Source organism: Erithacus rubecula, assembly GCF_903797595.1.
Source record: "Erithacus rubecula genome assembly, chromosome: 1".
NCBI lineage: Eukaryota > Metazoa > Chordata > Aves > Passeriformes > Muscicapidae > Erithacus > Erithacus rubecula.
The window spans coordinates 67,969,109-67,994,818 of NC_136658.1; the positions used below are offsets into that span (position 1 = coordinate 67,969,109).

General features: G+C 41.4%; 2 protein-coding genes across 3 annotated transcripts in view; one reads left to right on the forward strand and one right to left on the reverse strand.

Moving 5' to 3' along the window:
* NUFIP1 (nuclear FMR1 interacting protein 1) overlaps positions 1-25,710 on the reverse strand; it is a 145,900-nt gene that overhangs the window by 16,203 nt on the left and 103,987 nt on the right. Inside the window, exons 2-6 of one of the 2 annotated variants that reach the window (XM_079307194.1) lie at positions 3,062-3,500; positions 2,728-2,816; positions 1,538-1,642; positions 922-984; positions 514-590 (exon numbers count right to left, since the gene is read on the reverse strand). In XM_079307194.1, the coding sequence (XP_079163320.1) occupies positions 514-590; positions 922-984; positions 1,538-1,642; positions 2,728-2,816; positions 3,062-3,476 (749 nt within the window). In that variant the 5' untranslated portion in view covers positions 3,477-3,500. Of the gene's footprint in view, positions 1-513; positions 591-921; positions 985-1,537; positions 1,643-2,727; positions 2,817-3,061; positions 3,551-25,710 lie in introns of those variants that run through there. The other variant, XM_079307193.1, reaches the window with a different exon arrangement.
* On the forward strand, positions 3,624-23,763 carry GPALPP1 (GPALPP motifs containing 1). Its single transcript, XM_079307255.1, has 8 exons — positions 3,624-3,784; positions 9,258-9,402; positions 10,412-10,507; positions 14,285-14,390; positions 16,827-16,961; positions 17,193-17,357; positions 17,769-17,867; positions 19,947-23,763. The coding sequence occupies exons 1-8, from the start codon at positions 3,700-3,702 to the stop codon at positions 20,163-20,165; spliced, it is 1,050 nt and encodes a 349-aa protein (XP_079163381.1). The 5' UTR covers positions 3,624-3,699; the 3' UTR covers positions 20,166-23,763.

Genomic DNA, 25,710 nt, shown 5'->3' on the forward strand with positions numbered 1-25,710 from the left:
ATTATGCATGGTTTCTGTTCTCTTTCACTAGAAAAGCACCAAGCAACACAGAAAGCCCTTAAAAATTAGAAAAACTCCCTGGTGTGGTCTACTAGAACAACTGAAATTGGGGAAATCTGCACACAGTATTACAATTATATTCAGTACAACAGTTCCAGATTTTTAAGCTATTAAAAACCACTACACAAACATTTCTGACCTAATACATGATCAGCAATCAGGCTAAAAAGAATGAGACATTCACCTAACCTGGGGTACCACACCAAGAACCTGGGAAAGCTGTTTCCTTTCTCAGCTGATACCTTGCCTGCTATTATAATCTTCTCAATTACTGCAGTCTCTGCAGCTCACTTTCTCCTGGCTTAGGTATTCTGACACAGATCACTGCTGCAGGACTTTTGCAGGGTCAATGGAATAGCAAAAACAACAAGTCATGTGCTGCTCCTGCCCTTCAGCTAATGACATCTAATGCTCCCAACAGGGGAAAATATATCCATAGACCACAAGTCTTACCTTTTTCTTTCTTCTCTCCATCTAGCAATCTCCTCTGGACTATCTAATTTTATTCTTTTAGCACCAGGTGCATGTGCCTAAGGAAAAAGTATTTCACAGGCATTTAAAAAAGGAAGGAAAAAACCTACAAGTTAAAAAGACAACATCATTATGTCAGATACAGTGGTATCATAGTGTTCTCATCTCCAAAACTGGTGAGAGTGTACACAAAGATGATAAAATGAATACTTTAAGAAAACTCCATGATATTTAACGTATTTTTATCCACAATATTGACTTAAAACAGAATCTCCTCAGAGGTGATACCTTTTCTTTCTAGATGAATGAAAGGAAACCACTGAAGAATGAGAAAAGGGACTATAGTAAAGACAGCACAGACTCTGATTTTGGGCCCAGAGGGTTACCTACATTTTTCCAGTGTATCTGAACAATCTTCTCATGGGCACTGAAATTGCAACCTTCTTCTGAGCACTGCAAGACAAGAGAGTGAACTTAAAACATACCAATTCACACAAATTATAAACAAGCTTTTGAGTACACTTCAGATAAACTCAGTGCCAATTGTCTGCACAGTGTGTTGCACAGGCTGTGTAAGCTATCCAGTTTGCTAACAAAGGTGATTATAAAAACAGCAAGCAGGCATAACATACTTTTCAATTTCATCTGGTTTTAGAATAACTAGCATAGGCAATGTATCTGATACTTGATAATTTTCAATAAAGGAAATTTTTTTAATGTTTCCACACAGAAACTGTATATGCTATAGGGGTGTCAATGAATTAATTCCTATCACTCAGCAATACTTTGCAAGAAAAACAGTTTAAAAGGCTTCAGTAATAAAACCAAGAATACAACTGAAGCCTCCCCTACATACAGCATTCAGAAAAAAAACCCTATTAATACTTGAAATAGTTCTGGAATCTCTTTCTTATGTCTTCTGTTCAAAGAATGACTACAGCTAACTGCTTGTAAGGTACAAAGAAAAAAAATCAAAGCATGAATAAAAGAAGGCAAACTCATTAACCTGTGTATGCTGTGAAATGTGTTCATCATACTTTTCCTGGTTTTTATAGCCACGGTCACAGGTATCACAGTAATGAGAGAAAACTGGCTCTTTTTTCTTTTTGGCCTGAAAGAAAAAAGAAGAAATAATCTCAGGATTGCAGTTACGAGATATTCCTATATTTAATTAGTCATGAAACACTATCAGTATTTTTGTTAATAAAGCAATTACATGTTGCAAAAGTTTCAGAGATAAGCTAACATAATAAGAAAGTTAAGCTCAACTTACTTATCTTCTAAACAAAGTGCCCTGCACTCAGCTCTTCCCACTACCACCTTCCAATCAATTATTGCTTCTGCAAACACACCAGTCTGCTGGCACAGTCTTTCCAAGGGCTCTGAGATTTAGGCTAAAGCCCCATGTCTCTTCCCTCCCAAGACAGACCATGACTCCCACGACATGAACAAGTTCAGAGGGCAGCACAGAACGTTCCTTCTGCCACTACACACATCAAAGTCATCTGGCTGGCTGGTCTGGACCATGTGAAAGAGCACTAAGGATATTTAGGTAGTTGAGCATCACCATAGTAAGGTGACATAAACCTGTGTAAGAATTTGGTTGACATGTATCTTTCAAGAGTTACAGACTGTCACATATTTGCTGCCTTTTAAGAGCAAGCATGTTAGACAAGAGAATGGGATCTTTACAGTGCCTTGGGTCAAGTCCAGTAAGACTGACACCATCACAGAACGGTTTGGGTAGGAAGGCACCTTCCAAGATCATCTGGTTCTAACCCCTCCACCACAGGCAGGGACAATCTATGACTAGATCAGGCTGCACAAAGCCCCATTCAATCTGGCTTTCAACACTTCCAGGGCACAGCTTCTCTGGGCAATCTGTGCCAGTATCGCATCCCCTTCATAGTAAAAAAAGTGTTCCTTATGTCCAGTCTAAATCTACTCTGCTTTCATCTAAAACCATTACTCCTTGTTCTATCACTACAGACCATACTATAAAGTCTGCCCCTGTCTGTCTCCTAAGTTCCCTTAAAGTATTGCAAGGATGCTGCAGGGTTCGACCTGAAGCCTTCTCTTCTCCAGGCTGAACACCCCCAGCTCTCTCAGCCTTCCCAGGAGAGGTGCTCCCCCGCACCAGTCATTTGCGTGGCCTTTCCCAGAACCCACTCCAACACTGGGGACCCCACTCCATACCTTTGGCTTGTTATTTTCCTCTGGACAATGTTTACCAAAGGCAGGCGCTTGCTTGCCCTGCCACTTCTGGGAGAAATTACCATTTCCACCTTCAGAACAGAGAAAGAAACGATGAGCCATTTACAGATACAGCTGGTAAAACACCCCCCCTCCTACCTCGGTGGGCAACAGAGAAGGATGTAGGGAAGAGATAAGAGAGGGCTGCATGACCAACATGCCGGGAGGAGAGTCCTGCAGCCCCAAGGGCTCAGGACAGCCCCGGGTGCCCTGCCTGCGTGGGACGGCAAGGAGCCCAGGGGCCCAAGAGAGGCTTCTCCCCTTCCCCTGCGCTCACCAGCCTGCGGGCCCTGCGGGCGCGCTCCGTAGGCCGGCGGGAACCAGGCGGCGGGCGGCGTGTAGCTCTGGGGGGGGAGGAAACCCTCGGGCTGCGGGAAGCTCTGAGCCGGCGGGTAGCTCTCGGTGGGCTGGGGATAGCTCTCGGCGGGAGGGATGTTCTGGGCGGGATCCGAGTAGCTGTCGGCGGGCTGCGAGTAGGACTCGGCGGGCTGGGAGTAGCTCTTGGGCTGTGAGTAGGTGTCGGCGGCCGCGTAGGTGCTGTCGGGCGGAGGGTAGCGGCCGGGCGGCGGGTAGGGCACGGGGGCAGCCCAGAAGCTGGCGTCCCAGGAGGGCGGCGGGCAGAAGAAGGGCGGCGGCATGCCGGGCGGGGGCAGCCCCGGCGGCGGCGGCGGGTACCAGGCGAAGGGGTTCATGTCGGGTACAGACCCCGCTCCGCGCTGCGCCCGCACCACCACGTGGGGCCCTCGGCGGCGGCTGAACGCGTCACGTCCGGGCTGAAGCAGGTGAACCCTCCCTCCTTCCCGCCCTCCTTCCTTCCCGGCGGGCGCGGCGTCATCCGGGAGCGCCGCCGGGCGGGAGCAGGGCGGCGGAGCGGGACGGGGAGAGCGGCCGGGCTGCCCCCGAAGCCCCGGAGCCATGGCCCGCCAGCTCATCGGCCCCGCGCTGCCGCCCGGCTTCCCGCGCCGCGCCGAGGCCGAGCCGGGCGAGGACTTCAGCCAGGGTAGGAGCACGGGGATCGCCGGCCGTGGGATAGCGGGGCTGTGCGGGCCTGTTCCACAGCACGGGATGGACGCTCCGTGTGTGGGATAGCGGGGCTGTGCGGGCCTGTTCCACAGCACGGGATGGACACTCTGTGTGGGATAGCGGGGCTGTGCGGGCCTGTTCCACAGCACGGGATGAACGCTCCGTGTGGGATAGCAGGGCTGTGCGGGCCGTGTGTCACATAGCGGGGTGTGCACCGCCAGTGCGGCACCTGGATGGAGCTAAACTTCCCGGGAGGGTTATTACAGTGAGAAGAAAAAAAAAAAAAAAAAAAAAAAAAGGCGCCACATACGATGTAATGCTACAGATATCAAATGCTGCTTTGAGTCAGTTACTTTTGTCCCACTCAAGTGTCGCGTGTGCTTTGAAGCCCATGCTCTTCAGCAGCTCCAAGTGTCAGATTAGGGGGTAGAGAAGGAGGACTGGGCTGTGCAGCGTGCTGCCCTTTGCCGAGCCAAGCCGCTTCATGGGCTGTGCTTTTCCAGGCGGTGTAGCTCAGGATGTGCAGCAGGCTGCCCGCCTGTCAGGGTCTCATGGTGGGAGCTGTCGCATCAGAGGTGGGATCCCACCGAGACCCGCTGACTGCCAGGCTGGCTCTTCTGCAGTGGAGCTCAGTTCCCTCACTAAAATTCTTGCGTGTTCTCTGTCAGTAATATATCTGGAAGCAGCACTTAGAGCGTTTGCCCTGCTTGCCTTTAATCCAGGTTCAAGGCACTAGTACATATATTCAGTTTCCAGCAGTGTGTCACTGCCGTTCACTTACTCCAAAGAAAGCAGCTCTGATGGGAAAGGTTTGTGCTTGTCTGCTCTCTAATTTTTCAATCCAGAAGAGGGAGCAATAGCAAGAGGTACAAAGCTGCTGCATTAGCTGACACCATGGCAACATCAAGCTCTGGATCTGGCTTTGTGCAGAAGTGCTGACTGCATGAGCTGGTGCTGCCTTTCGTGGCTCTGTTTGGGTTAATGGCTTGTTCACTTTCCATCAACACGCTGATGCATACTGCAAATATCTGTATTGTGTATGAGCAAAACAAGTTAAACTTATTCTTAGGCCATGGGTTTGCGACAGCAGGTGTTTTGGCAGTGTCTAGGCTAAGTTACTCAGCTGAGTTTGTCCCCTCTTTGTCCCAGTGTCAATCAGGTCCATGGTATTACAGTTGCACTGGCAACTGATCCAAGATCTGCTTAGAAATTTCTGTGTTAAGTGGGTGAAGGAATTTATTTGCCTTTGAAAATGAACAAACAAAAACCCCAAACTCCATCTATTGGTATTTTGTTTTTATAATTTTCACTGACTTTTACTGACTTTGACTTACAGCAGCTAGGTATCCAGGCTCACCCCATGAGGCAGACTGCTGCAGTGCAGAGGGAGAAAGGAGAGCGAGTACTTTGTCATAACACACTTTGCTGTACAGAACTACAGCTCCATCTGGAGCCCTGCACCTGGAGTGACAAAAATCACACGGTGGGGCTGCCACCAGCACCTTCTGTGCTGCAACACTTGCTGGGTCTTGAGTCAAATGGGCCTAGAATTTGTTCTGTAACATTTTCCCTTGTGTTTTCTAACTATTTTAAGAGATGCTTCACCTTTTAAAGCTGAAGAGCTTTTCCAATATTTTTCCCATCATTGTAGTCTCACTGATATTTGAGCTGCTCATTGCTTTTTTTGAAGAGCACTTGTTCTTTTAGTCTACTTTCATAGTTTCTGTCTCCCAAGAGCAACAAAGTAGGACTTTGAGCAGCCTGTGGCAGAGAAGACTCAGGCACAAGAGAAGGCTCTCAGACAGACATACAAGAAATAGGAGAGTGATTTTGTATGATTATGATTAGATTTATTGCTAATACATTCCTTCTGGAGGCAATCCACCTGGGAGTTGTCTGCAGCCTTGGGAGACTTGTTGGCTCAGTTTCCAGCAGCATTTTATACCCTTCTGCAGGCTGATGTGCACCACAGTCAGTAGCAAATATCTCAGCCCCCTTGAGCCGTTCCCCCCACCCCTCTGGATACAGACACTTTCTCCCTCAATACCCACTGCTGTTCTTACCTTGAGGCAAACCACATTGCCCATGGACTACCTCTGGTGTCAGAGAAGTGATGCTGATATTACTTCTGTGACCCTTAATCGGGAACAGGATGGAAGCAAATGGTAGCAGGACAGACCCAAAACACCATCCCTGGTAAATCCTTTACCTTCTTCAGCTTCTCCAACCCATGGGACACACTCATTTCCTCATTCCCTGATTCTTCACTTCATGATAGTGCTTTGAAGCTGAACTGTCCTCCTGCTGGAGGAATCATTCTTCCTTTGGCCCATTTGTCCCTGCCTCTGGGGTATCCTTGTACCAGCAGGAGAAAAGTGCTAGGGAATGGTTAGAAATAACCAGAGGCATCGAAGGAAGTTTTGTCTGTTTCAGCATTGAGGCCACATTTGTCACAATAGGGATGTGTTGATATGTCTGGCTTGATCTACCCTTCTGCTGGAGCTGCAAGGCCTTGTCTGTCCTTGAGAGCTTCCCAGTACATCTCTGATGGTGTGGTAGATGGCTTAGAATCCCCAAATACAGCAGAAATAACCCTAGCAAAACAAAACAAAAAGTAGCTTTTAATTTGGTTTCTGAGTTGAATTGACTTAATTTTCAGGCAGATAGCCACCAGATCCAGCTCATTAGTAGGATGATCACTTCTAGTAGCTGTGAAACATTCACTTAAGTCTCACTGGTCCTTCTCACTATCATCAAAGTTTTCTTCTCACACTTTTTTATCTCGTTGTCCTGCTCTGAATTGTTCCGAGCTCTGGTTACTTTGTCACTTTTCTGTTGCTCTGCCATTGCTACATGTATTTATCCTTCTCGCTTCATTAGGAATAGTTTCCTCACTCTTGGAGCTCTCCTTTGTTCCTCCATTCACCTGTATTTTTCCAGTTTTCTGTGGCTTTTGGGGAATTTCACACACTTCTGATTAGATCTTGACCTCCCTCCTCACCCTTTTCTTTCTTTACTCCCAGAATTTACCCCTAGCAATTTCCATTCTTACCTTTCTGCTCTTTGTTGTGGCTCCCCAAACCATCCCGGTCCATAGCTGCATCTTTGTCTGTGCTGATTGTTAGTCTCAGTCAGTACCATGGTCACAGTCATTTTTAATCCCAGCTCTCTTTCCCCGAATTTCTTTTCACCATGTCCAATGAATTTTTCTTCCTCAAGCTTAAAATTCCATTTTCTCTTCATTAGTCAGTCTCTGTTCAACTTCTGGTTGTCCTGCTTAGGCTGCAGTTCCACAAACAAACAGTTCTTTCAGGGGTGTGCTGTGGTTTGCTGTGATTTTTTAATGCCTTTTACGTTTCCTCATCCATTTTAGTGCATAGCCTATAGAAACAGTTTTGCCAACATAACAGAGAGAAATTGGGATGAAAGTATGTGTGTTAGCCCTGGCGTTGAGCAACATGCAAGTGTGACCAATCTCCTTCCTTAAATAGTTTTGGTCTTACTAGTTCTGTGCAGCTCACAAAACTACTCCTAATTTCTCTCTTCCTCTCTAGTATACTCCTAATTTCTCTCTTCCTCTCTAGTATCAGACTCATCAATTTGTATCTGAGTTTGTTCCTTCCACTCCAAGCCTTTTCTTTTGCATGTAGAGAAAATAAAGTCTGGTGGCATGATGTCAGGGTACAAGGTGGCTGGAGAAAGCAGTTGTCCTTATCTGGGTTTTATCTGGGTCTTAAGTGCTGTAATTCAAGTGGTACTTTTTGTACTGAAAGAGGAGACTTCTTGTTTTCATTCCTACTTATCATTCATCTGTTTGTTTCCTTTCATCTTGAACTTATTTTATCTTTATGGGCTAGAGTGTTGTTTTTGGGTTTTCTTGGGGAGAGAAAAGTGTTTTGTTGGTTGGGTTGTTTTTTTTTCCTTCCTAATGCTGAAATGGATTTGCATGTCCCAGTTAAAGCCTTTTCCATTAAAACAGGGAACAATGAAGGCAGATCTGCCTGGATGCTTTGTAATTAGTGGACTGTCTTTGTGTCTTGTGCTAAAGATGATTAAAAGCTTTGTGAAGCTCAAAGGACTTGATTTTTGCCTTACCTTTGTCAGCTAACAATGGAAATGCATAATATGCATTGGATTGGGTTTTGTACAATCAAAAAGTTGTAGTTCTTCAACTGGAGATCTAATTTCCTGGTACCATTTTTCTTTTCATCTGACCCTTGACTGTTTTTAAAGTGAACAATGTCTTTTTCTCAACAAAACACCTCTCTGTCCTGCAAGTCTTGTACTCAGTGCTTGAGATATTAAGAGGAGGAGTGGTGTCAGTGTCTCAGGCTGCTAAATCATCAGTAGAATCAAATATCCATTGCATGGCAGTGTGGGCTGTTTGCACTGTGTGTAAATGGGTGCCTTGCCCTGGATTGGGAAGGCCTCTTGCCTTGGGACCATTGCTGGATTTTGCTTGCTCCAGCTGATCCCTTGTTGATCCTGTGAGGGTATCTGTGTTAAGGGTCTTGTTTGGAGGGCATTTGCTGGTAGGATCAATGGCTGAGCTGCTTCTGGACCCATTGCACATGGTACTGTATCCAAATAAATCATTAAGGTTCAGTGTCTGGTGGGCTGGTGGGCACAGTGCCAGAAACAGCTCAGGCCTGATAGCAGTGTTAGTGTCTGAATTTTAATTTTGCTGAGATATTGCCCCATAGGATGAAGGTTTTACTGGAGCATGAAAGCTCCATTCACTGCCCTGGCCTTTTGACAGCAACAGTTCTTTGAATTCATTCTCTGGATGCCTAAATCATACCCCTTTCAGCAGAGTACTTAAATCTGTCCCTGTTGTTCACATTTAGCTGAACTGGGAATAACCTTAATCATTAAACCATTCCTAAAGTAAGCTGGCAATTAATTTAATACTTTATGGTCTCAAATGTTCCCATTTAATAATTTATGGTCTCCCACTCTGGGTATGTACAGATGATATGTTTCTTCACTAGTAAGCTTCAAATGCTTTATTAAGGTGTTTCTTTTAAATATCCTAGTTTATGCCACATCCATTGTACATTAGTGGTTTTATAAAACAGGGCTTTCTAGTCCTGTTGCAGAGGATGCTCATGTAGTAATGGATTAGTAATGTCCTAAGCCAGAACTGTTCAGGGCAGGTGATGGAAATATGGTGCTGAAAGAAGTAACTTCTAGAACTTTGTTTAGATATCTTCTCTAAATGCTAGACAGAGCAGTGATTGAATAAACTTAATTCCAAGTAAATATGTGTTTTGCAAATGCCGTGATAGATCAAACTTATTTGAAATGTTTAGTAGGTATCCTTATTAAACCTGGTCTCATAGAAGGTTCCCTGCCCATAGCAGGGAGATTGGAACTAGATAATCTTTAAGGCCCCTTCCAACCCAAACCATTCAGTGATTTTATGATCCCAAATAACTCTGGCTGTTCAGTTGCAGGACCAGCACTGCCTCCAGACTACAAAAGCAGCTGTAGCTCAGAAAATCCTGACAGTGATGACGACTCAGAATCTCTTCCTCTACCCAGAGACACAAACAGAGATACTGAAGAGGAGACAGAAGAAGATCCAGCACCCAAGTGAGTGTAGCTTTGGGTTATTTTTATATTTACAAATTTAATTGCAAATGTAATGTATCTGTCTAATTTATGAGAAAGGGACAATGTTATATATAAAAGGTAAACTCTGTACCTGTGTAAAACTTTTGATTATGTGGTCTGTACATTCTTCAAGGCCAAGAATGTTCAGCTGACCTGCTTGACATCCTACGGTGGAATTAAATTATTTGGGCAAATCAATCTCTGCATTGATATGTTTTATTTTAGTTCTGCAACTTTCCTTGTTTGTGCTAAGGACACACACCACTTGCCATGTACATAAGTATTTGGTACTTGAGTTTAGCCCTGGTTTTGGCATACTAGCTCCCTTTGAGAAGCTGTAGGATTGTTTATGGACATGAATTTATGCATTCATAAAGTCAACTCTAATGAAAAAAACCTGAATTGTTTAGCAAGGAGTCTGAAGATACTCTCATTTCTTGGGCTGATTACTCACAATTGCTGTGATAAGAATTTGTGTGCTTGCTCTGAGCCTTGTATAAGAGACTTGAAGGCCATTATGCCATCTTAATGAGTGCTAGAGTAATTATTATTCAACTTTTTTCTTGTTATCTTAGCCAATAGTTTTTCACCTAATTAGAATTGAACAGGAAAAATACTACTCAAAATGCAGACAGTGTATAAAAATGAAGAAAGAAGTGTACTGAATTTTAGATTACTTTGTGACTAGAAAATGGTATTTCAACATTATACTAAACTCATTTCTACAGCAAAAGCATTCTTAGTGGTGTTTGTTAAATTTCTTTTTCTTTTTTTAAATGTCAGAATATTTTTGAAGTGAATCTTTTAGTACCAATTTTTTAATTGCTTCAAATCATTTTGCAGCCTTTTGCACTGTCTCCTTGGTAACAGCAGGATTTTTAGTACAGAAGACCCTATGAAATAATTTTATGTGGTTTTTTTCCTTTTTAAAATGTAGATAATTGCTATGCATGTCAAGGTAATAATTAAGTGAAATCTGTATTTGCAGAAAGCCAAAAAGGATTCATGAAGACGATGATGATGATGGGTTTTTTGGGCCAGCTCTTCCTCCTGGATTTAAAAAACAGGATGATTCTCCAGAGAGGTAATTAAAATGGAATTATATTCAGATTCTTTTCCTTAAAACACAATTATTTTAGATTAAGTATTTTGTATCACTATTACAGAACATTACAGTTGTACACTTGAGATTGAGATGATTAGAGCTAATGTTTTCTCCATTTTCTGAGAACAAGAACAGCATTCCCTTGAAACAGAGAACACAGCCCTCATAGATCAGGTTGGAAGGAGAGCAAAAGAACTAATGTAAATTTTCTGAGATGTATTTTGGATGTCAAATTTCCTCAATTTTTTTGATAGGTCTCAGATCAGTAGAGAAAAAACAAATTACAGCTACAAGAACCTGTAGTTTATTCTGGTCTGTGAGGGACTGGGGCAGTTACCTTGTGTGTGGTGCAAGACCATGTAATTTGCTAATGCATCAAGGATTATTGTTGTTTACATGTCTCCAGGTACAAAACTACTCTGAGCACTGTAGGTTTCTGGAAAAGAGGCTGTCAGGTCTACACAAATAAGCATTATTTCTGGTCTCTCTCAGGAAGATTTCCATTTGATTGCTTACAGTTATAAAATACTTCTCCCCCAAAATATTATATGGATTTTCTATACAGAACTTAACTGTCTCAGAGCCTTTTAGTCTTTACATCAATCTGTGCACTTCCTTCTATAATTTGAAATTATAGTCTGTAGAGGAATTGGTGCTTCCAGGGGGATTCTTCCTCGTGAGAAGCACAAGAGTCTCTTGATCACTTTTATCTTCCTCAGGGCAGTAGGGAACTGGTAGATAAAATAATACTTCCCTGTCAGGTATGAGTTTTCAGTTCCAGGAAAGTGACTCAATACTGTTGAGCTGTGTGTGTAATATACCATCTGAAAAGAAGTCTCAAAGTTGGGGGTTTTTTTTCAGTTTGCATAAATTTTTATGACACTTGGTAGCATAAAATTTATGTAACTAAGTAAGAATTTATATAACTAAGGTTATTTGGAAGTATCTTTCTGTTTGGTTACACTTTGCTGTATTCAAAAAACTTTTAGTTGTGAGTATCATGCTCAGTAGAATCATTGGGTGCTTTGATGGTCCCAAAAACAACTTGTTTTCCTTTTTCTTGTGTTTCATATGCACAAAATATTATTTTAGTTATAAAATTTAGCAGGTTGTTAAAAGTAATGTATTCTCTATTATAAAAAAAAAGCTTATAGCTTCTAATATCAGCAGAGTAGCCTTGCTTTCTTGGTTTTTGACATGAATATTTGTAGTAAAATGAAAGAGGAAGGGGCCATTCACTCAAGAGTTGGACTTGATGATCCTTGTGTTTCCCTTCCAACTCAGAATATTCTGTGATTCTGTGACATTGAGGCAAGAGTCTGCTCTGTGTCTGTGATAGATTAAAGCTGTAGAAGGCACTTGGCACTCATTGTATTGTTTTTTCCTACCTCACCATACAATTGCTCCTAGCAGGCTGTGAGAAAGCAGATTGAGGAGAGCTGTTTTGCACCCAGCCCGATTCCCTGAATAGGTGGGAACGGTGTGGTGTGTGGGAAGAGCCTTGTCTATCTTCCACCCACACACACCTGGGAGTCTGGGAGGCGTGGAAGCTGTGCAGGGCACAGACACAATGCTGCTGTCTGCCTGCTGCATTGCCCTTAGCCTTGAGCAGATTGCCAGCTGCCAACTGAGCCATGAATAATTGAAACAAATGCAGGTCGTTTGTTTCAGTGTATGGACAGGCTGTTTATCAGTTCTCTGTGACATACTCGTTCCTTTAGAAAAGCTTTTATTCTCTTACATCTTTTCCAGACTTGTCAAAGCAACATGGTCATGATTAGGGGCAGCTCGTGTGGCAATATTGAAAATGGTTTGAATCATGCTAGCGAAAAATATATATGTGAAAAGATTCCTTTCAATTTTGAAGATTATATTATTGTTTATCAATACTAGACAGAAGTGCAGAAGTCATAAATAGTACTGAAGTGTTTACACATCAAGGTAAAGATCAAAGGTGATCTTAAGAAAAAGTTATGTTATACATTAGAAGAATGCTGAAATACCCATCTCAAAATATGAGTTGGCAAGAACTTCCAAGTCCAGCAACAGAACAGTCTTTGCCATGTATGAAATGCAATATTCCTTAAATTACTCCTTAGTCTATAAGTTTGGGGGATATTTTTGACATGTATAGGTACTGAAGCTGCCTACAGCAGTAAAATGTATTTACCACTTATATATTAGTAGTTAATTTATTATTAGAGTAAATATATTATCAGAGTTGAAATATTACTAGTATTTAGATTCAATTCACCTGTTCAGAGACCCTTTGGACATCCAGGAGACTGTCAAGGATCATATTACCTGTGCACTGCTGAGAAAAAACCAAAGATATGTTCATGTGGGGGAAAAGAAAAAGCATAAGAAGTGGAAAGCATTAGAAGGATGAATATGAGAACTATTTTCCTGTTCTCTAAAGAGCCTTTGAGCTGTGATAGAAATAAGACAGAGCATTTGAAACTGGTTCTTTTTCACAGGCTGCACAGATACAGCCCACATTAGAGATGTTCATATATTTCAATAGAGAACTTTTTTTATAGTTTGGTTTATCTGTCTCTCCATGCAGAATAAAGGTAATTGTATACTAAAATAAAGTAATTTTTTCGCTGTATCTGTGTAAGTTTAAACTCAGTCTCTTTAAATTACATAAGGAATTTAAAACATGGTCTTAACAAGAAAGTAGTCAGGAAGGAAGATAAAACTGCAGCAGCTAGGTGGAGGTGGAACTTCAAAATTAACCCAAGACTTCTTGCCTGAGTTTAAAATCTCACCAGTGCCCTTGTACTGGCCTGAGCTCATATCTGTATATCTGTTGTTGGTTCTTCAGTGAGAATTTGTGTCTTTTATTTCCCCTCTTTAAACCTTGACAGTAATATCAGTACGGCAGGGCTGTACTGATTAGATTACATGGGATTGAGTAAAGGCCACAATTAGCAAATTAAATTCAGGTGTTGTTACTTTTGATAACCTAAAGCTCATAACTGAAGGTCATAATAAACAAAGTCTGCTGTTATGTTGGGAGGATACTGTCACTTGGTTATGTCTTCAGGTAACAGCTGTTTGGGCTTTTAATTACTTTTTATTAGCTTTAAAGAAGACTATGATGGATTATTAAGAGGAATCCGCATTCAAAAGACTTTCAATACAGCAAGCACAGTCTCTTTGAGTGCAGTTTGTAGTATTCTTTTCACCACTGAAAAGAGATTCTCACCTTTCTATGTTTGTGGAGACAACTGAGTCAACACTGCTTGCAGAGCTGCTGCTTAAAAACAAATCAGTGAAGTTACTTGGACTCGCAAAACTTTTCTCTTTCCAACTCCAAGGCAAGATAAAATCAGTGCAGTCCACTGTTTCTGCTTATTAAGGGCCAGTGAAATGGAGGTGTGAGACAAGAAGAGTGAAATTGGGTTTGTTGATTGCAAAGGAGGAGTGTGTATTTGTCTTATCACCTTTCATTGCTCTTGAATCTGGGGAAGGAAGCTAGGGAGGAAAAAAGTGGATTTCCTTGACTTCATGCTGCAACTTTCCTGGGTTTTTTGCATCAAAACTGTCTGCACAGGTCCTCCTGGAAAATGGAGACACTCTTATTCAGTTATTTCTACAGTATGTGTGCACAGGGGCACACTTGGGGAGGAAGGAAAATCATACTTCTCATCAATGTTTGATTTTTATTTTTATATTGATCTGTTATATTTTTTTCCCCTCAGCTGAAAAACCAAGATTTTTTTTTTCCCTTTTTTTTTCCCCACTGTCAAGGCCTATTATAGGTCCTGCATTACCACCTGGCTTTAAGAAACCAGAAGACACCAGGAGCAGCAGATGTTTCATAGGACGGTCTGCTTCATCAGAATCCCGTCCTCAGGTTTGTGGAAAGATGAGCCTTTTGTTTTACTGCAAGCTATCTGAAATGGTTAAACAAGTTGCAGCCTGAAAGAGACTATCAGACATACTTCTCAGGATGACAGTTTAATTTTGGACCAGAAAGTGTCTGGCATATTTTTGCTGGAGTCAAATACTGAAGCATAAATAAGCCTTTAAAAAAAGAGAAACTGAAAAGACTGGTCTGCTTTGTTGTGCTTTTGCTGTTAAATAGATGGTGCACTCACTGAACACAGGCAATCTTGGCATCTTAAACTGCAGGCAGAAAACACATCTTCACCTCCTTAAAGATGTTTACTAGTGGCTATAACCTATAAATAATTTTATCCAAAAGAATACAATCAAGAATGGCATTGCAGTGTCACTAAATTGTTCTTAGCAGTTGCTGGATGATACCTGTAACTGGGAGTGAGGTGGTGCAGGACAGTGACATTGACACTTCAGTTCATGTTTTTTGACTTTTCTGGTTATGTCAGGTAAAACTAGGTAGAAGTTCTGTAGTCTGCCATCCTTGCTTGCAAGATAATGCATGTGCTACTAAAGAACATTCAGGAACAAGACGTGTGATAAAATACAGCTGTGGGGAAGATTGAGCTTCCTAAAGGTGGGCTTCCAGCACCTTCTGAGGGATCCAAATTGCCTGTGGGAAGGGACTGGCAGGTAGAGAGTAACACTTTTAAAGCAGATCATGCCCTTCTTGAGTAAGTGAATCTCTCTAATGCTATAATAAACTACATACATTTCTTGGGAGAATGAATGGCTATTCTGTTTATTTTTAAAGTACTTTCAATTTTACATTTAACTTCCAGACACTATGGAAGATGCTAGACATGCTAGGAAAAAATAATGCAAAGGCTGCTCTGAAACTTCACTTTTTTGGTTAGTAGTTGCAAAGCATGTAATTCTCCAGCCTCCTGCAGTGAGTAGTGTTGTAATTCATCGTGCAGAAAGATTATCTGACATTTTGGAGGTACTCATCGTCTCGTAACTCCAAATAATGATTAAGCAATTTATCACAGTGACAAATCTCTTGAGGCAGAGATGTCAAAACCAGCCTGCTTTTATATTTTGCAAACAAAAAAGTATTTTCTCATAAATACATCTTCTAGCATCAGCTTTTTTACTGGTATTACAGAAGTTAATTTTTTTCCTAATAATTATCTTTTTACTACCTCCTCCTAATAATACTCTTTTTCTTATTTTTGAATATGAGTAATTTCTTGTTGGCTTTTAAAAAATTATTTAATTATTTTGTATTCAAATACATCTTTAGAGGCATGCTGACTCTTCACTTTGCTGTAGTGAATCTAATGACTCACTACCTTGTGTATTCTCAAGTCATGCTTTGTGCTTCCTGGCTACACAGCCTTGTCATCCTCCTCCCATTGCTTTATCACGCACAAGCAGACTGTAGTGAAATCTTTGCACTTTTGTAGATATTGGGCACCTTAGCTTTGCTCCCAGGACACTGTGGCATCACCATTTTCTGTCTAGTTTTGCTTACATCCACATCTGTACTGTTTGAACTTGGAGGAAGCACCAGTGAGCTTTCTGTACAATCCCTGGCAACTAGGAAGATTTTTATTGACATCTAGTCCCTAACAAACTTACTTTTTTAGCCCTTCTTTAATATATTGCTTAGAGTGCTATGTCAGAATCATGGAGTCTTTAAGTTGGAAAAGACTTCCTGGATCAATGTGTCCAACCTTTGACCCATCACCACCTTGTCAACTAGACCATGGCACTAAGGGCCACATCCAGTCATGTCTGGACACTTTCAGGAATGGTGACTCTGCCACCTCCTTGGCAGCCTGTTCCAATGCTTCGTAACCCTTGCAGAGAAGGAACTCTTCCTGAAGAGATCTGTGAGGGATTGAAGAAGTCAATGACAGAGCCAAGGGCTTAGCTGGAGGTGCTGTACACTCAGGGACATAGTATCATGTGTGCCACCGGTACCCTACCTTTAATCTTTCTGGCATCCTTACAAAATCTGAGCTGGAGACAGTTCTTGCAGTGTGAAATTGTGATCCTTATTAGGGAAATACATCCAAATATTACTAGTGATGGTAAAGCCCAAAATACGGAAGTTGTATGCTTATGTGTTCCAAATTTACCCATGGCCACAGAGGCTGCATGCAGAGCAGTGTGAGGTAGCAGGGCTCTGTGTGCTGCCACTGCCTTTACCAGCAGTCTTGCCTCAGACAAGAGATGCTGCTTTTGATGAAACTGAGAGGAAGTATCCATGTTCAAGTGCCAGAACAGGTCTAATTTGGAGTTCCAATCCAGGTTTTTGTTGTCTGGGAGATGTGTTGCATTAGATTTATATGCTTTTCTAGACAGTCTTTCTAATTCTATAAAGCTCAAGTGTTTCTTCATATTCCTAACACTATGTTTGAAAGAAATGTTTTATTTTTGGAAGCTGACAGATAGTAGTGAGGACGAAGACAATTTTATAGGCCCAATGCCTGCAAAAGGACCAGTGGAGTCTGATGTGGCTGAAGAGTTTGAACGCAGAGCTCAGAGAATGAAAGAAAAGCTTACTTCAGCAGACAGCGTAAGTTGGATTTCCTAATTTCTAGTATTTTGTTGCTGGAGTTGTTTGCTGCGTTCTCTTTGCCTGTTTCTGTGTAAACCTGGTTGCAGTTCTGCTTGGGATGCTACATGTGTGCAGGTGTTAACACAAAGAAAAAAGTCTATGATTTCTGCTGGAAGCCAAGAGATTCAGGCAATAATTTTTGATTATGCTTTTGTCACTTTTCCCTCCACCCCTACTTCTTTTGCAAAGGATGAACCCAAACAAGTTACCAGGGAATCATGGATGACAGAGCTTCCACCTGAGTTGAAAAGCTTTGGATTTGGCCCAAGAACATTCAAGAGACGAGCTGATGACAAATCAGGTGATAGATCTATTTGGACAGATACTCCAGCTGACAGGGAGAGAAAAGCCAAGGTGAGCATTTATTTATTCTTTCATATACACTTGCAGGCAGTAGGTGTTATTGATGTTCTGTGAAAACACAGTAAAGATACTGTGGGTTGTTCCATGAAATTTTCTTTCCCAGATTTTTCTTTATTATCGAAATTCAGGCTTAAAGATAAAGGCAATGAAGTAACAATTTAAATATAATTGATATGCATTTATTTCTGCTTCCTTTTGCAGTAGTCAGATACTCTGTATCAGCTCATTGACTTTCCAATTAGCATGTCCAGTTTCTTCTTCTATCAAGCTGAGCAGAAAATATCTGATATCCTCTATCATGGACTTTACCCTCCAGATTTAATTAAAATGGATATAGATTTGCTTGCTTTTTGCTTCAGACAGTGTGATTACTGTAACATGTGGTTTTCTTCTACTCATCAGGAAAGAGAAGAGGCAAAAAAGTCAAGCAGTAAGGATAATGAAGAAATGGTATTATCTGGGAGGGACAAGAGACTTATTGAGCAGGTGACTTCATACAATGTAAGTGTAATCACAAAATACCTCTTCTATATCCTTTAGTTCTTCACTCCTCTTCTGGTTCTCATTTCTAATGCTGCTGGTTTCCATGGTGATGCCACTACAGTTTTCCCTTTTAGTGCCCAAACCTACTGTTGTTTAAAATCATCAGAATACTTGGCATTAGCATCAACAAGAGCAGGATTGGGTCCTCTCCAAAGTGACAGAATTTGGGTTTGTTTATATTGCCTCAGTTTTACATGTTGCTTTCCTTCAATCATCCTCGTGTCAGGACACGGTTGCTGGGAACCTGAATTCAAATACTAACTTGCTTCACCCAATTACTGACATCCCAAGAGTAAAACAATAGTGCAGGTTTAACTTTTAGGCCAACAAAATGCACTGACCTTAAAGAGGCTTGATGGGCCAAGCAGGTCACTGCATTAATTAGCCTCTGTCATTAATTACATTAACTGCTCATTACAGTAACTTCATTACATGTAGTTTTTCTCAGTCTCTGCAGGATCAGCTAATGTACACAGACAGATGTTGATTACTAGAAATCTGAACTCCCTGTCAAATTCCCTCTCACTTTTCTGTATGTCAGCCCTGCCCCTCGGAGTGTGGGGACCACTGCCTGCCTTACAGCTCTTACTTCCAGTTCTTCCCTGATGGATGGCCTGAACTCTTATGGAGGGCAGTCTTGTCTCTTGAGAGGATAGTTAACTTGAGAATCACATCTTTGGCTTATTTTACACATTTTTCTGGCACTTCTGAGAATTTATTTGTAGTTCATTAAATCGTGTTTCTCCTGACAGAGACTTGCAAATCCAGAGCTATTAGCATTCTGTCTTAAGGTTCTTCTTTAGCATCTGTTTCTACTGTCACTATGAATATAGTAGAATAATTTTCATGTAAAACTATGGGTTTTGCTCTCTGCCACTGGTGGAATAAAGCTTATACAGGCCTTTCCTGTTTCTAATATTCATGGAGTTGCCTCAAAGTTCAAGAACAATGTTTCTTGGGTTGTTTTGTTGTTTTGTTTTCTTTTTTTTTTTGTTAAATCAGCTCTTCTCTGATTTTAAGGTGCTTGTTTTGGGTATTTTCCTTTTAAAATTTTTTCCTCTATTCTTTCCTATTTCTTTCTCCACTGACATTTGCCAAGGATATTTCACTAGAAAGGATTTTGTTCTTAAAGTAGTTTCTTTCAATGCTGATGCAAAATTTTTCCAACACATGAATAAGTATTGTCTATTTTCCATGACAATCTTCTCTTAACTCATGCATAAGCTATTATTTGCATGTGATGTAGTGAGTGTTTGCACAGGAAGTGAAAGAAAATCATGAGAAAACAGAGCTGCTCAACTTTTGCACTTTTTGATGAGACAGTTGGTTTAGATACACAAATGCACTGTATCTGAGTAAAGGAGGGGCCTCATGGTCTTGTGAGAGTTAATCTTGCTCCTTTGTGAAAGCAGCAGAAGTTTTATGTTCTGTTTGAGCTGGATCATGCTCTCTAAGAAGTGCAGCTAAAGCCCTTGAGTTGGCAAAACACACCCTCCAGCTCAAACCTGTGACTTCATCCTATGGGCTTTCAACAGATGATTCAAAGTTAGGAGCACACATTTAAAAACCCACTCTAGTGCATGAAAGATTAAAAGGGTGTCAAGCTTGTTCCTGCCCCCAGCAGTGACCAAATCCATGTACTATGGGGATGTGTATAAGAAACTAGGCCTGTACTTTGAGATATTCTTTTGACATGGTTTCTTCATTCTGCCAATAATGTCAGAGCAACTTCTATATTTCTTTTGCATTAAGTTTATAATTTATCTGCATTGTCACAGAGATTCAACAACATCATGGCTGTCTACAACATTATGGCCATCTACATCAGTGAATTATTAGTATTTTAGCCTAGACAAGATTGCTCACACTTTCTACTCCATGCATGCTAAATTTATCATTCTATATTCAGTTACTAAGTTGTCTTCTTTTTCTGGAATTTTTAGCCTTCCTGACTTCAATCTTTCCATTTGGATTTTCTGTATGTTGCTGTTGATGTTCTTGAATACTTTACTTCCTCTTCCTCCTCATTTTTTCCAGGAGTCAAAGAGGTCAGAGTCTCTCATGGACATCCACCAGAAAAAGCTGAAGAGCAAAGCATCTGAAGAGAAGAGCAAACCTCAGGAGAGGAGGCCATTTGACCGAGAGCAGGATCTCAAAGTCAATCGCTTTGATGAAGCACAAAAGAAAGCTCTTCTAAGAAAATCCAGAGATCTCAATAGCAAATTTGAGCACAGTAAAGGCAACATGTTTTTATAAGATGAAAGCATTAAGCTTTTTTGAAGTGGAGTCAATTAAAATTTGAATACTTAATTTTTTAAGTATTTTTCTGTAAATATTTGTATACAAAATAAATATCCTGATGTATAACTATTTTTCCTTGTCTGTAAATACTCTCTTAGGGAGGATCATCTGTACTAAAACAAAACTAGTAAAAAGTCCTGGTATGAAAAAAAAATTAAAATTTGCTACTTTAAAATTTTGATATGTATATTTTTTTGTTGTTAGCATAAGAAAATATATTTAAATAGGTGGGGTTTTGAGGAGCTGTAGATTTAATCTTGCAATGGAGTTGGCAGTTTTTCCTTTTCTTCTGCCATGCTTAAGATATTCTTTCTGAGCCTGACCTGAAGGCCATGGAAAAATCCTTTACATTTGTGTGCAGAACACTGCTGGACTGGAGTTCCTGCTGGAGAGTATAAACTCAAATGGCAGCTTTTACATTTGCCTACTGCTTTTATTCCTGTGGTTCTGTGTCTGTACATAAATACAGGTTTACATGTGTGCAGTATAGTTTCTGCACTATAGCAGAAAGAGCCAGGGGTAGCAGGAGTAGTAAAACCTCAAGATTTTCATAGTTAGTTGTAAAACGGGGTAGTATATGAGAAGAGAAAGTCTAATTTGAGTTTCAATTTGTAGGGATTGTCCTCAGAAATCCATCTTTTTCTAAGCACATACAATGTGAAAATCAAAATAAGGCTTATTTTGTCCATTAATTTGCAGACCAGAACAGCTGTTCTGTAAGGAAGGAAACAAATCTGTCATTTAAAAAAGTCTCATGTTTAGAGTTCTTTACCTCTTCTGTGGGTTAGCAGCAGAAAGGGTTGTTAAACCTTGCTGCTCAGGGAGGTGGTGGAGTCAGCATCCCTGAAGGTGTTCCAGAAACAGCTGAAATGGCACTTGCTGCTTTGGTCTACAAGGTGGTCATCAGTCAAAGGCTGGACTCAATGATTTAGTAGTCTTTTCCACCTAAATGATTCTGTGTTAATTGTTTAAAATTAGATCTGTGCTTTTGCCCTTTTGTCTCAAATGTTTAAGATCATTCTTAAGCAGTTACTGAAAGTACCTGTACATGAAAACAATTTTATGTATGAGAGGCTGGTAATTTGTTTGGAAATATAAATACTGTGGGGTTTGTTGTAATTTGAAAAAAAATCCTGTGAATTGGGAAAAGGCTACCCTGAGAGATGGTGTCTGGATTACTTCATGTCTAATGGAGCAGTGGCATAACAAGTTCCAGAAATGAATAGTTAAAAACTTGCTGTTATTGTATTGCATTTGTGTGTGAGCTGGAGACACAGGCTCCATGAGCTGAGAAGTCTTGGAGAGTTTCCAATGCTGCAAATGAGTGCTTACATGGAATGTATTTAGATACCACTTTTTTTTTTTTAATGAACAATTAATTTTGCCAGCTGAAAAATCTTGTTTGCTTTTTATCAGTTTTCAGTTTCTGAACCTTCTGTTTTGAGGTGAGAGGAGAGTTTAAATAAGGGCTATTTTTTTTTCTTCCCCTAATACAGACTTCTCTTACCTCATGCTTTTTTAAGTCAGCAAGCAAGGCCTCATTAAGATTCTACTTTCTGAGCAAATGTAGATTTCTTTATTGGAAAAGCAGTGTTAGAAGCATCTGGGATTTTTTTTAGGCAATAAAGTGATGACAGGGTGAGCATGGCATGACTAGCTAAATCTTCACAGCTGAGAAAAAATTACTTGATGAGCACATCGTGCAGTCCTTGCTCATTCAGAGTCTGGAGCAAGGATGAGAGCTGCTTGTATAAAAATTTCGTTGTGCTCTGTTTTAATTTTTGTTCTTTGGCCTCTCCTCCAAAGTGAGGACTGGTGATCAGTTGTCGCGGATGGGCAGATCCAGCTGGCTCCCTGCTGTTTGCTCTCTGCCCTGCCTGGCCCCATCAGGGTCTCCTGCCTGTCCAAGGCTGTGTTTGAGAGGAGTTGCTGCAGTGTTGGTCTCGGGGAGAGCTCTCATAACAGGTGTGCAGCAGCCCCTTTGCCATCATGCACTGCTCTGCCATCTGTGGGACACGTGTGACTCTTCTTTTTTCCCCCCCCTCTCTCTGCAGCAGCTTCTTAAAGATTTTATCAGTGTTATGAACTTGAGGTGGAGGAAAGTGGAGTTGTTAAGGGTTCAAGTTAAGCTTTTTATTACTCTGTATAAATTGTATGAACCTTTGAACTGAAGTCATACACAAAGTCATCTCTTACTCCATGCCAAGCCATTGCCTCAAATAGTTGTTAGAACAAGCAGTAACTCAGTAAATTACAAGCTCTGTAAGCTTTTATGGGAAAAGATGAGACATCTTCTACAGTTTGGACAAGTTGTAAAGTATTTCTGCTGAAATGTTAGGAGGTGTTTTTTCAGACTCTCTTTTGAAAAACCAGAATCTATTTCCCAGAGAATCTTCACCATAATTACTATGCAGTGTTTCTGGTAACCAGCTCCCAACACAGATTTAAAGTATGCTGTTGCTATTCTGCAGGGCCAGCCCACATCACAGCATACTGGCTCCAGGCATATCAGGAAATTCTGTTTTGTAAAAAGAAGTGTTAGGGAGGTTTTCCTGGGTGTGAAAAGTCTACCATCCTAGATTTTAGTGTGCTTGCCTTTGATTTGTCCTGGCATAGACATCCTTTATTTATTGGTGTTGAGCATTCCTGCTTGAAGAGTGAGGTCTCCCTCCTTCTGAAATGTTGAATAGGTGTGTAATTCATAGTGTAGTCAATAAAAATAAGTCTTTTGAGGTAGGCATGTGATAAACTTGTTTAAAAGGAATTTTAAGGAACATTATATGTTGATAACAGAAAGGAAAGGGAAAGAACAAAAAAAACAATTGTTGAGTTTGCTGTTACCAAGGAACAATTAAAAGCAATAAAGACATTTCAAGAAAACTTACTGATTGCTTTGCATGTGTCTTCAGGACAAATATATTGAGCTACCATGCTGTCTGAGATGGAAAATTTTGTTAGAATATGATACAGTAATACCTGGGTAAAATCTTTGTCTATGCTCTTCCAATGTACACACCTATTTGTGGAGGTTTTTTTTTTTTTGCTTTTTGCTGTTGCAGGAGGGATATTGGTGGATGCCCTGTGCATGTTGGTTTTCCTGGGATGAGCTCCATTTCCCAAATAATCAACAGCAATAGACATGTATTTTATTTAGGGCTTTGATGACATCATATTGATAGCACCAAAATGGCAGTGTGGAAATATCTTTCTTCTAGAAAGAAACATTGAGGTGAAGCATAGACACTTTTATGTCCAATAGGAAAGGGGGTTTTCCACATAAAAGAAGATTTCCAGAAGGTTCCAGTAGTCCAGGGTTAATTGAGCTTGGGGACTTGTTTTGTTTCTGAAATGTAAATTTGTTGTTATTTCTGTCCAGTCAGTTACAAATCACATGTTGATTTAAGAGTCATATAGCATTAAAAATCAGAATCCGAAGACTTTCTGTGCATGCATCCTCAGCTCTTGCCACCCACCTGGCATACAGTGGATATAGTTTCTAATTGCATAATTACCTAATTCTCAAATAAAACATGTGCAGGTGTTTTCCTGTCCTCATGAATTGCTTGCAGTGGTTTATATGCTGGGGTTTGGACCCAACAAGTTATGCAGTGTCTTTCAGACAACCTCTTGTGCTCACAAAGATGGTTGGGGAACACAGCTGTGGCTCCCTGTTGTTGTGCACCTCTGAAACACATCTTTCTGATGATTCCAGCTCTGGCAGATATATGGGAAGCTGTGACCCACAGCAGTATCTCACACAAATGTGGCATTTCTGTTCTTTTCAAACACAACAGGAAGGTTGAGGCATTACCCATGCAGGGCTGATTTTTTCATAGCAGCCACTCCTGGGTCCTCCCAAAATGGCTATTGCTGCAACAGTCACTGGTTCAGTTCATCTGTTTTCTTACATTGGTCCTGAAATCAGAAATAAGTCCCATTGCTCTTTGAAATTACACCCATTTCCAATCAGCATGGAAATCAAGCCCTAGTTCTAAAACACAAGGTCTTTCTTTCAGAATGGGAATTTAAGGTCTCTAGGAGACAGGAGCACAAACTGTCACTTCAGCAGGACCAGATGCAGCTGTGACTTCTTCCAAATAATTATTCCAAACGTAAATATTCAAAAATAATTCTCATAAACAGATTTAGAGGAAGGGGGAAGAAAGAAGTGGCTGACCCAGGCTCTCAGCTGCTCAACATTGAAACCACTTGCTTCACTTCATGGAGCTGTAGCCACTTGTCCTTGCACATGTGACACCTGGACAGGAAGGAGTCTGACGACTTGGGGCAGATTACATGTTCTCTCTGTCCTTCCCTGAGTGTCTCTCAGAGAGCCTTGCTGGTACCTGGGCATTCAAGTCCCCAGTTTGCAGCCCTGCTGCAGCTGCACCACTCAGCCCTCTTCTGCTCACCAACCAGTCCAGCATCACATTGGCTGCACTCACACACACCCACTCAGACCAGAAAGAACACTCTGCTTTAAACCAGATAAAAATAGGTTTTAATGAGAATACAGAACAGATTGGAGTGATCAAGTGCAGACAGGGCTCGGGCAAGCACATTGATCTGCCCTTTTTATACTCTTTTTTTCCCACACTTGCTCCTTTACTCAATTCCTTCCTTTCCCCCCTTTTAATCCATCCCCAACATCCTGAACTAAGTCTTGTATTTTCTCACAGCCCTTGGGAAACAAGTTGCAGACAATCCCAAAAATATGGTTCCCACTACATCCCTGAAAAAGCCTTATACCCATCATCTTACTGTAAATTCCTCTAGGTGTTTCTCCATGACCCCACGTGTCAGCAGGGCCTCACACACCACTGACCCTGAGCTCATGGAAGCCTAATGACCCTTTCCACTGCTTGGAGCTCCCTTTTTCCTGTTCAGCTGCTTTGTACCTCTCCTGCCAGGGCAATGAAGGGTTGGCCTGACCCAGAGGGACATCTGAGCTTTGTGGAAGCAAACAAGCCAAGCTGCTACTGCTGCTTCCCAGGGCAGCACCATTCCCCATCTAATGGTAAATCACAGTGGTTGGTTCCCATCGAGGGAGAAAAGGCACAGCAGAAAAAGAGCCTTTTCAGGACAAGGAGGCCAGCTGGCTCCTGAACAAAGCCTGTAGCCAAGGAGAAGCTCTCTAGAAGCCATGAAGGTGTTCCTGTTGTTTCCAAGGTAACTTCCATCTTTTGCCACCCAGGTAAAGCTCAGACATTATCATCATGTGAGCAGAGCACAAATAATGGGTCTGATGTGGAAAACAAAGCACATACAAGATGCCATGTGTTACTCCAGCTTCTCTGCTAGTGGTTTCCCACCTTCCACCCTTCCACATCAGCCTGCTGAGGCAGAGTGGCAGGAACAAGGAATTCATCCACTGTAGCTGAACCTTCCTGACTCACTGCCAGATGGAAGCCAGCTAATTCAAAATTATCACAGGTGGCTTTCTAACTGGAGTTACAACCCAAGAGCCCAGGAACCTCCTCAATGCACAGCTATTTGGTGC

What these genes read in the sequence shown, in the direction of transcription:
- GPALPP1 (XM_079307255.1), top strand. Translation starts at nt 3,700, where the DNA reads ATGGCCCGCCAGCTCATCGGCCCCGCGCTGCCGCCCGGCTTCCCGCGC. An exon ending in GAAGAAGATCCAGCACCCAA is followed by an intron (nt 9,403 to 10,411) that starts GTGAGTGTAGCT and finishes CTGTATTTGCAG; the next exon opens with AAAGCCAAAAAGGATTCATG. An exon ending in AGCAGGTGACTTCATACAAT is followed by an intron (nt 17,868 to 19,946) that starts GTAAGTGTAATC and finishes CATTTTTTCCAG; the next exon opens with GAGTCAAAGAGGTCAGAGTC.